Source organism: Rhinoraja longicauda, chromosome 32 (assembly GCF_053455715.1).
Source record: "Rhinoraja longicauda isolate Sanriku21f chromosome 32, sRhiLon1.1, whole genome shotgun sequence".
NCBI lineage: Eukaryota > Metazoa > Chordata > Chondrichthyes > Rajiformes > Arhynchobatidae > Rhinoraja > Rhinoraja longicauda.
The window spans coordinates 15,469,050-15,481,187 of NC_135984.1; the positions used below are offsets into that span (position 1 = coordinate 15,469,050).

Consider the following 12,138-nt stretch of genomic DNA (forward strand, 5'->3'; position numbering starts at 1 on the left):
AGTAAAACCAACTATGGAAATTATAGTGTTAGATTGTATTTCAAAGTGAATTGAATATAATGGCTGAAAGAAGACATAATATACCAATTCTATTTTTCCATAGAGGTATTTTCTTGTATATAACCATGCATATATAGTACGTTTTATAGTTGGAGAGTTGTTCTCTTCATTTAAAGCTGTATCATAATATTTATACTAGAATGTTATAGCTGGTAAAGAAAAATGTTAAATAAATAATTTCATGCTTTTACGGATTGTACAGGGTTTTTAGGAAGCACAAGATGAATGATCTTTCTCACAAATGTACATCTAGCACATTAATTGTAAATGCAGTCTAAAAACATAATTGTGTTATTAACTCCTGGGCTGTTCAGCAATTCCTTTTTTCACATAGCACTCTGATTCTAAAGATTCTCCAAGGTGGTTTAAATAGGGTAGTGAGTTGAAAAAGTGATAGAGCTAGTGCTTAGTATAAAGTGAAGCCATGGTTTGGCAGGGAACATGAAGGGACTGATTGACACTAAAACAAAATATCTGTTGACGCTTATTAAATAAGCTGTATACCATTTTGATAGCTAGCACTTGTCCTAATCCCCACTTCTAACAGCGAACTATTGCTGGGATTGTTTTAAATGTAAGCAAGGAATTCATCTGATTTTAAAACACTATTTTGAGGTTTAGCCTTTTAGCATTGAAGAATATATCTGAAAAAAGGCATTTCTAACCCACGAACAGTCTGCATGTGCCTAGTTTCTTGAATGTGATAGGGCACATTTAGAAAGTGGTTAAATGAACACATAGGATCTTAAATAGAGGCACGAGGTAAGAAAATGTGGCAGTCGAGATGGATCTTTATAAAACACGATCCATCCAGAGCTGGAGTTTGGTATACCATATTTTTGGAAAGATGTGAAGAACGATGCAGAAGAGTTGTACCAAATAGATTCCAAGCATGAAGGGATTTTGTTGCCTGGATAGACTGAAGAAACCTGTGAGCAGGTTGTGGGGGAAATCTGATAGGTTTGAGAGTTTGGCAGAATTAAAAGTGCAAAACTGCATCGTATAGCAGAAGGGTCATAAGCAAAGTGACAAAGAATGAAGATGTTTGTCTAAGGAACCAAAAGTGACATGAATTTTTAAAAGTGGGATTTAGAGATGGTTAGCTGGAATGAACACCCAGGTGTACTGGTGGAAACAGGTTCAATGATAACATTCTGAAGGAAGCTGGATAATTATTTGAAAGAATTTGCAGGACTGCGGGGAGAAGCGACTGCCAGATTGCTTTTACATGGTCTATATGGATACAATGAGTACAAAGTCCTTCTCTGTTATAATCAGACTATTGTATTTTTTTAAATGAATAAGTGATAGTTCTATTTTGGTTTTACGCACTTGCCAGTAATCATTTGCCAGAAAATCTCGCAAGTAGTTTACCTATGTGTTTCATCTTTGGGGATTCTACGTGAATGAAAAATAATCACAGAAAGGCAAGCTATGAAAAATATTCATCACAAATGATAATAATACTTCATGATGAAAATGCATAATGTACCTATCTTGCCATTTCTCACCTTCTTGCTAGCTTATCCCTATTAAGTATCTGAGCGGACAAGTTGAAGAGCACTTTCATACTTTAGATTGCTTCTTGGAGGACCCACTTCATTAAGGTTATGACCAAGAAAGAGAAACTTTATCTGTTGGTTGTTTCTTCAAAGAAAATGATTTTAGATTAGTTTATAATTTTTCTCTTATTTTAAATAGTTATTTTTCAAAATGTTTAATTTTAAGCATATTTTATGTGCTTTAAACTTTTGAGAGTTTGACTTTGTTTCTATGTACAAACTATTTTTGTCTTTGCGCTGTGACTGGGTTAATAACTAAGTTTAGGTTTATTATTGGAGTATACAATGGAGTAGAGATGAATTGGACAGTATCCCAGCTTATAGAAGGACCATTCAGAAGCCTGATAACAGAAGTGTCTGGTGGTGCACACTTTCAAGTTTCTGTACCTTCTGCTGAACAGGAGTAGGAAGAAGATGGAAAGATCAGGGTGGGACAAGTTCTGATAATGTTAGCTGCTTTTTTAAGGCATTGTGAAGTGTAGATAGACCCAAAGGTGGGAAGTCTGGTCTGTGTGATGGATCTACAGCTCTGCAATTCCTTACGGTCTTGCGCAGAACTATTTCCAAACCAAGCTGTGACGAAACTGATGGTATGCTTTCAATGGTGCATTGTGGAGGTTTTTGAGAGACATTGGAGGCATGCTATATTTCCTCAGTAACCTAAGGAAGGAGAGGCGTTGGTGGGCCTTCTTCGCTGTCACATCAATATGGTTGGTCACAACTTATTGTTGGTAATATTAATGCCAAGGAACCTGAAGCTCTCAACCATTTCCACTTTGGTACCATTAATGAAGATTGAGGCATGCTTCCCGAAGTCCTTAACTATCTCCTTCGTCTTGCTAACATCAAGAAAGATGTATTGTCCTGACACCATGTGTTCTCAATCTCTTTCCTGTTCTCCATGTCATCATAATTTGATCGGGCCGACCTCAATGGTATCATATGCAAACTTGGAGGTAGATGGAGGTAGAGCCGAATTTGCAAACAGTCATGAGTATATGGGGAGTATACTTTTAAATAATAGGAGTCAATAAACTATTTGAATGTTTATTTGTTTAAAACCAGAAAATGCAGTTTGTTTAAAATGAGAAAATAGTAAAACAGCATAAAATGTGCAATGAAGGGCAGCACAGTGGCGCAGCGGTAGAATTGCTGCCTTACAGCGCCAGAGGCCCAGATTCCATCCAGACTATGGGTGTCGTCTGTATGGAGTTTGTATGTTCTCCCTGTGACAGCGTGAGTTTTGTCTGGGTGCTTCGGTTTCTTCCTACATACCAAAAACATTCAGGTTTGGCTAATCAGTTTCTGTAGATTGTCGCTGGTGTGTAGGATAGAACTGGTGATTGCTGGTAGGCGTGGACTTGGTGGGCCAAAGGGCCTGTTTCCAAGCTGTATCTGTAAATTAAACTAAACTAAACTAAGTGATTAATCAGAGTAAAAAGGTTGAAATCATCAGCAATTAAAGTTATAGTATGCATCATTACACACAGAAACTACAGTAAGTACACAAGGGTTAAGTAGTCTGAAAAGATAAACAGTTGCACCCAGTGCTACACTTTATCTGGATTGTAATAAACTAGAACTGGAGTTCATTCACCCTGTGAACTTGGTGCCTTTACACCCATACAATAAACAATATGTTTCATTTTAGTTTCATCTGGTACTCTAGCCTCTCCATTGACTCGTGTGAAGGAGGTTACCCTAGTAGCATGTACATGCTCGTTAGCTATTTGATAATTCATTATTCAGGATACCAAAGATCTCCCTTTCAGTAATTTACAAAAAATGAGTCACAGCAGAACAGAGGTTATTGTAATGGAGAATGGAGTCTGTTTACGTACCAACGGGTCCCATAGTTTATTATTTGCTGACAGGTTAATAGTTAAAATTGCCATCGCCCAATAGTTGGCACATGTGCGTTGCCTGTGTTTGTTCAGGTTGTGGAACCATATCAAACTCCTCCCACAGTGAGGAATCAGAACTGCTTATATATATCAGAATAGCTTGATGATCCTTTCCTTTTTAGTTAAAAGAACAGAAAGCAACACTGTACAGTCATTGTTTAATTGTGTGAAATTACGTTAACTAGGTTTTTGGAACAGCTTTTCTTCCTCCTTGCTGACAGGAAACATCTGTGGTTGGCGATGTGCAAGAGCTGAGGTTACTATAGGACAGTGGATACGCATAGAATCAAGGCAGTCGGACATCTAATTTGTTGCATGTGGGAGTCAGGCTGATTCTGTCTTCCAACTTTACTGGTAACCAGCAAAAATAATTAAATTGAGAGGAAAGAAAGCGTCTGACCTAAAACTGAAGTTAAGTAGTAGCAGCAAAAAACATTTGACCAGAGAACTCGATTAAGAAGTCTGAGTTTAACCAAGAGTAAATTATGAATGTTGAAAATGAGCTGAATCCTGGCTGGGATATCTCTTATAAGCCTCACGAGGGAACAGTGGCATGGTATCTGGAGAAGATGCGTTATTTCCCAGACAACCTTGATATCTGGATTGACCCAGATATGGATGATGAAGAAATCCCAGCAGTGAGTTAAATGCTAACTATTTTTTGTTATAAAGTATTGCTACAGGATGTATGAACATTTGCACGTCCCTCATTCACTGAGGAACCTGGACCATTGAACCAAACACTGTTCTGCACAAGTAATAAATGTTAATTTAAATTAATCTAAGTAGAATTTAGATGTTTTAACGTTAAATAGGGATTTTTTCTCTGTGTTAATACATTATGCAATTCTAGAAATGGCTTATTATACTCCAGATTGTGATTTGCCCAAGCTAACTGCTATAAAATAGCAGAGGATTTGTTATTAGGGTGTGGCCTTGTAAATAAATGTTTCTACTTTCTAAGATTTTTCTCTAATATATAAAAATCAAATTAGCAAACCATGAACTGTGTGGTGCAGCAGGATAGCTATTATAGTGTACTGACAGCCAACACTCAGTTCAAGCTTACTTAATATTTCTAATATTCTAAAATGTCTTTAGGTTTGTTAGCAATCCTATGTAATTCATATGTAATAAATGAAGCTTTCACAAACTGAAGACAGTGGGCTACATATTGGTGATCCCTTTTGACACCAAACAATTCACTATATGATGTATCGAGAGGGTTGAATTTCCACAAGGGATCTACTGCAACTTAAGCATGTCTTATGCTGAAACATTGGAGGAATTATGTTTATACTACTTGAAGAGTTTCCACAGAATGTACATCAAAGCTACTACAAATATCTGGGAGAAGCCTGTGTGAATTCAGTCACACAGACTATGCTAGGTTTCTTATTCAACCTTAAATAAAGATGGGGAATTTGCTTGGTATATAATAACTAACATGATGTAATAGGATTTGCTACCTAAATGATGGTGAGTTTAATGACATGTAAAATATCCAACAATGTGGACAAGGAAGAACCACCATGTGATTGCACATAACCACGTGGTCAGTTAAAATGACAGATTACTCTTTATTTTAAGAATTTGGATTTTAAATGTGCTCCTCAGGTTATGAATGACCTGACATGAAAATTTTACCTCATGCAAATTCTCCCATATAGTTTAAAGCTCATAATAACAATAAAAAAATGTTTCATGGTATTCATTAATAATTGGATATAGTATGCATTCCATGAGTTTAATTATAGGCGGTGTTAAGGTGATTGTTGAAGGAAATGATGGAAATATTGCTAGTGTATGCAAAGCAATAGGACATGGGTTCCCAGAGAAAATGAATGTTTCTGACTAATGGCCTGCAGATAGATCCTTATGTAACCCATGGGACTGCCTGCACTGTAATACTCCAATAATCTGGCACATGCAAGATTTCGATGTTGTTGAACTAGCAAAGTTTAATACCCCAACACAATTTTAATTAGGGTTTTTTCAGATGTTACATCATATTATAATAAACTCGCAGACAACCCAGTAGGTTTTAAGGTTATGTAGCAGCAGGCCCTGGTGAGTTTCAAAGAATGCTGGAACTGGGGGGCTTGGTGAGTTTCAGGAGAGTCCAGGATACTTTACATGTTGAGCAGATTATAGGTTTTAATGTATTTAAATTAATCTCACTAAAGAAAATCAGAGTTTCCAGTGCCTCCCTTTATCAATGCCTCCTTATGTTACTCACTTGTCACCAGTGTTCATGTGACATGAATCAACAGAATGATAATTAGTAAAACAGTTTTCTCTCTTACTTGTTCAGTCAATAATGTTGACTTTTATTGTGTGCAATGTGGTGGAGGTAAGCGAATATTATGATAATTCAGAAAGCACCCAAATATAATCTGTGGATACCAGTATCATCTCGAGTTTTCTCACAACAGCGAAGCAGCCATCCAGCACATTAATGGCTCTAAAATCTCTTATTTTGATTAAATCATTTATTTCTCTGTACCCTATTCTTTCTCAAGTGCCATTGATTCTCCTACCGGCAGGTCTTTGCAGGAGTGGGAAGTGATTGAAGCACCTGGGGAAAATCCTCACATTTATAGGAATCATATGCAAACTTCCGACTGTCCTAGAGATGAGGTTTGTTGCTGGATCTGGGAGGCAGCAATACTATCTGCTGTCTGCACATTGTGCGAACACCATTTTCAGTTGTAAAATTTATACCTAAAAAGGAGAAATGTTAGGTTTATAGAATTGTGTTTGCTCAAATTTAGAATTCCTTATGATCCTATGTGAATGATTATTCAACAACCCAAATCAATCAGATCAGAGTTTGTAAAATCTAACAAGGCATCATCAAATTTTTACTTGTTAGAATTTTTTCTCTAAGGTTCAAAATTCAGCTGTATCTGTAAGGTAATTATGTTTTGTTAAATTTATTATTTAATAACAGTGCATTTTTCCTTTTTGCTAGACAGGGTTAAGATGCACTAAAAAATAACAAATAAATCTTAATATTTATGATCTTTGTAATTGACCACAAAATCTGTACTCAGTGATTGATCTTGAATATGAGATCAACCATTAAATGAAATAAGTAGAGTGGTCAATCACTCAAGTTCAGAATTGATGATTTGTCATTTCTGTGCCCAGTAGCTGAATTCTAAACGATCCTACAGGTGTCAGGTTATGGGGAGAAGGCAGGAGAATGGGGTTTGGAGGGAGAGATAGGTCGGATAATTGAATGGCCTAATTCTACTCCTATCCCTTATGCCCTTAAATTACTTTGTGTGTATGAATATTTGTTATAAGCAATATTGTACCTGATATTCTATTCCAACTGCATTCTGCAGTTTAATGAATCTACAGGCGAGAAGTTAAAGGTATTAACCAAATTAGAAGGGGACAGGAACATAGTGATTACTTACTGGACTAATAAATCATTGGCCTGGATTAAGGCTCATGTTCAAATCCCACCACCCGGAACTGGGTAATTTAAATACAGTTAATTAATTAAAGAAATCCAGACTGAAATAAGACTGACCAAGAAACTATCAAATTGTTGTTTTAAAAATGGATCTTGTTCACGAGAGAAGGAAATCTTCTCACCTGTGGAATTTAGATCCACATAATATCATCATCATCATCATATCATATATATACAGCCGGAAACAGGCCTTTTCGGCCCACCAAGTCCGTGCCGCCCAGCGATCCCCGCACATTAACACAATCCTACACCCACTAGGGACAATTTTTACCTTTACCCAGCCAATTAACCTACATACCTGTACGTCTTTGGAGTGTGGGAGGAAACCGAAGATCTCGGAGAAAACCCACGCAGGTCACGGGGAGAACGTACAAACTCCTTACAGTGCAGCACCCGTAGTCAGGATCGAACCTGAGTCTCCGGCGCTGCATTCGCTGTAAAGCAGCAACTCTACCGCTGCGCTACCGTGTGAACTGTTAATTGCCCTTGGTTCCTAGATGTATCAAATCATTATGCATACTTCATGAATGTTGTTCATCATTGCCTTTTCAGGACTATATTTGAAAAACTGAAATCAAAAACTCTAAAAATAATAAAGCAGCTGTGTAGCTTCATTTTAATAAAAACCTGGAACATGAAAGAGAAGTAAGCACTTTTATAGCAGTTAGTAAGTCAGAATAATGCGAAGTAATTTTCAACCACAATAGAGAACTCTTCCCCAAAAAGTTCTGCTTTCTTCACCTTAAAATTCAGTCTACTTTTTTACTAAGTAGTATTTTACTGCTCTGAACATCATTGCAAAATGACAGTATCATCATTGCAAAATCACAGTATCTATCTAGTGAAGATTAATGGAGCTTTTCAGTTTATGATTGTTCTCAAACTAATGAAAGAGAGACTAATGCCACTACTCTGAACTTTCTTTGTTTCCCTTTTTGAAGAACTTTAGGATGTTTACGGATATTAAAGCATTTTTGTTGTTGATAATCCTCAAGGGAACGAGGGGCAACAAATTAATGCCTGGGTTAAGAGTAGTTAACACATAGTTTCATTTTTTACTACTCACTATTGTTAAGGAATGCATTTAATCTTCCAGTTATGTTGAATAATGTCAGATCACAGTATCTAGTGAAGTTTATCATATCATCATATCATATCATATATATACAGCCGGAAACAGGCCTTTTCGGCCCACCAAGTCCGTGCCGCCCAGCGATCCCCGTACATTAACACTATCCAACACCCACTAGGGACAATTTTTACATTTACCCAGCCAATTAACCTACATACCTGTACGTCTTTGGAGTGTGGGAGGAAACCGAAGATCTCGGAGAAAACCCACGCAGGTCACGGGGAGAACGTACAAACTCCTTACAGTGCAGCACCCGTAGTCAGGATGGAGCTTTTCAGTTTATGATTGTTCTCAAACTAATGAAAGAGAGACTAATGCCACTACTCTGAACTTTGTCCAATAGAGAGGTGAGCTTTCGAAAATGAGAGGCACAGCAATAAGCAATGCCCATTCCTTCCGCAGTTGCAGCCTGACCTGCTTAGTTCCTCCAGCACTTTGTGTTTTTTTTCTCCACCAAAAATCTCCTCGAAGGGGAACATCCTCATAGTATCTACCCTGAGAAATCCTTTGAATTTAAATATATCAATGACATTACCTTTTTTGTTAACGACATAGCATAAGCAGATTCTGTTCAATCTTTCCTCATAAGTCAAGCCCCTGGTGCTAAAAATCAATCCCTTGGACCCTTGTTGCACCAAATCTAAGGCAAGCTAAAACACCTTTGAATAAGAAAACCATTACCAGATAAGGATCAACACTCTTGCCAAAGCTAAACCTATTTATTCTTGTACTCCATTCCCTTTGCAATGTGGGGCAACATTCCACTTGCCTTTTTAATTACTATACCTACATGACACCTTCTTTTGTTTCAGTAATATGTGCCACTGAACTCCATATGGAATCAGTAGTTTTAAAATGTTGTCATCTGACGCATGTCCTTAAGTCCACAACTTACATTTAAACGGATAAACATTGGCAGTTCCATTCCGGCTTGCCAGTACTTGCAAGCACGATCTGGGCATTATTTCTACTCGGACTGAATTTACATTCCAATCTTCTGATTCAAGATCTTTTCTCACTACTGTTCCAGTATTATCCTTTATTCTCTGACGTATCCTCACCCCTCCTTTTCCATTCTGTCATTTTATTTGCGGCTGAATTATTATCATTATGTTTTCTGTCCCTGCTTGCAACACTCTGCTTGTCCAATTACTTTGAACTTTAAGTTCTATATTTGTTCTCATTTGAGCATTCCTCAACTGCATTTAATTCCAGAGCAATCACTCCTTGGTTTAATGTCTTACATACAGCACTAGTTCTTCACTTTGTCAGGCCACAACTCCCCGCCCAATTCAAGTGAAAGCCATTTCAGCGGAGCAGCTCCCACTTTCCCTTGTGCTGGTTCCAGTGCCCCACCAATCAAAAACCCCTTTCTTCCTTATCACTCTTCGAGCCAAAAACAAATCTGATCTATTTGGCTGGTAGGAATACCAAACGGATAAAGAGTATTAGAATTTGGAGCAAGCAATGATGATGTTTCCAAGTGTGATTGAGGTCTCTTTGTGTTGCTTAAGGGCAATGCCAGTAATTATCTGGAGTTGGGTTTAAAAGATAAGCATTCAGAATTGCAAACAGAAGAATAAATAGAAAACAAATTGTAAATCACAATGCTATAGATGCTGGAAATATGAGTTAAAAATAAACTGCTATGAATGTTCAGCAGATCAAGCAGCATCTATGGAGAGAGGGAAAGAGAGAGAACCTTCCTCTGTTCCTTCCACCACTACTCCTTGTTGCCATTTAAATTGAGCATTTTTCTTACTTTTCCAGTCATGATGAATGTTCAACACCTACTTTTCTGTGTATTGATTTAAAGAATGAATGATTGGACAGATTTGTAGTTGCAAGTAGCAGCGGCAATCAAGTTATGCATGCAATATTGCAGAGACCTATTTTTCAGCCTCATTTTGGTACTAATTAGATTGAGCCAATTCGAAAAGATAGCTGGTGATATGGGAGTTTGCTTTTTTTTTACCAATCTTAATAGTTAATTCATAGATTGTCTTGTTGGCAATTTGAGGGATATATTTTGGCTCTGTTGCTAAATGGCCGTGTGACCACAGACCTGGCTTTACATCAGCCTTTCTTTATATGCCTGAATATGAGAAGAGTACCAGGAACCACTTCCACCAAGGAATGTAGAGTAAAATATTAACAATTATCATGCCATGCAAAGAAAGGGTGGTGACCTGCATCGATCAGAATACATGGGAAATATTAGCAACAGCAGAAACCTTTACTGTTCCCAACATGCAGGTCACTAATTTCTGCCAGAGTCCAGATACCAACACTATTCAATAAGATATTGAGAGCAAACATCCCCACTGATTCCTGCACCGATACTTTTGCTATATATTTTTCAATTTGAAAATGAGACAATTTGCCGTCCTGTGAGGGGCAAGAGTTTTGTAGGACATCTGGCAAGCCATCTTTAAATCATCATCTTTGTTTTGTCAAAAAATTGTGATGTGACTTCTTCACTGCATGAAACGAATAAGTTCACAAATGTGCATTTTGCCTTCATTGTACACTTAAACCTCATCTCATGAGTAATTTTCCCATATAAGCTTCGGAATGCTGCAGGTACAGAGCACGTGTCTTGCAATGAAACAAACATATGGCATGATCGTAAAAGAGTATTCTCATCATTTGCACCTATTTAAAATCATGTGGTTACCCAGATTTACGTCTGAAGGGGACGGGAGATCTTGCGATGTACTTTCAGTTTAAAGTACTCGACTGCTTCCATTTAAAAAATCTAATAGACTTCAATGTTTTTTTCTGGTGTTATGACTCAATAATGACACTCATTTATTGGTTCAAACTGTCTGTGTACCAGTAATCACAGGTGGTTTCTACTAGGGTGACAAACAGGCAGATTTTGGATAAGGTGCTGTTGCAATAATTTTTAACTCAAGCAAAGTTTTTCAAAACAGAAGGTTCAGCATCTTGGATTAGGAGTAATCCCTTTTGACTTTCAGTTCTCTTTAACGACAGTATCCTTTAAGCGTATTTTCTGCCAGTTTCCTTGATGCTTTGAGTATCTGTCTAGTAATTATTGATAATCTATTTAGGTGGACTGGGATGGACGAATGTGAGAGCCCAAATGCAGTGAAAGAGCTGAATTGTTTGGAAGGGGGGTTCAGCTTAATGGATTTCTGCGTAAAGCAGTCAATGGTAATCTGCCCTCAGCCCCATGTGCTGTAGCCCAAGTAACGTCCACACAATTGTATCAACCAGTGTTGCTCCACACAGCCATTGTTTACACAAACCTATCAAGAGGAATATTACAGACAATGATTGGTGAAAGGGTGGGAGAAACGTATTTTTTACACCGGCTCTAACTGAAAAGCTACTGGTTTAAGTTGTTCTTCAACTTTTTACCTTCTGCAGTTTTGTTGTAGATATCAGCCATTTGTGATGATACAATTCAAATGTTTTTCTTTTGCCCTCCATTTTCTTCCTTCCCCTCCTTCCACCCAAGGCCACTCACCCCAAAGTATCCTCCTTAATCGAGGAGGGCGAGGCGGACGGCAACGCAGGCTTCTCTTTGACGACTTCTGATGGTGCGCCATATTCAGTTGATAGGAGTTGTGCTTGCTGCGGGGTGAGTTGGACGATGTTTTTCCACCGTCCCACCTAGTAGCCCTATTGAAGACTAATAACCATTGTACATGTGTTTCGTGGATTGGACTGCTGGTAGGTGCTGGAACTCCAATCTGCAACCACAAGTGTGCAATGCTTCTCTAATGGATTACTTCATAAAATCCATATCTCCATCCTAACTGCAATCAATTCTACCTAATTGTCTTGATAAACTCCCAGAATTTTGCATTTACTAATGACCAAAAAAGTATTTCTTCCAGTGGACTGTTAAAATCTGGTGTATGTGCCTTGGTGGTATATAACTTCCACTTTTAGTTTATAATTGTCCATTTGGTACGAATTACGTATTTTTACTTGGAGTATTAGTTCAATTTCCAGAACTCCAAT

The 12,138-nt window shown here is 37.7% G+C and overlaps 1 protein-coding gene across 22 annotated transcripts in view; it reads left to right on the plus strand.

Moving 5' to 3' along the window:
* LOC144608748 (protein Aster-B-like) overlaps positions 1-12,138 on the plus strand; it is a 395,300-nt gene that overhangs the window by 339,443 nt on the left and 43,719 nt on the right. For 15 of the 22 annotated variants that reach the window (XM_078426805.1, XM_078426806.1, XM_078426807.1 and 12 more), the window contains one exon: positions 11,630-11,752. The exons of 6 other annotated variants lie outside the window; for them this stretch is intronic. In XM_078426805.1, coding sequence (XP_078282931.1) covers positions 11,630-11,752 — 123 coding nt within the window. Of the gene's footprint in view, positions 1-3,665; positions 4,165-11,629; positions 11,753-12,138 lie in introns of those variants that run through there. One more of the 22 variants, XM_078426818.1, reaches the window with a different exon arrangement.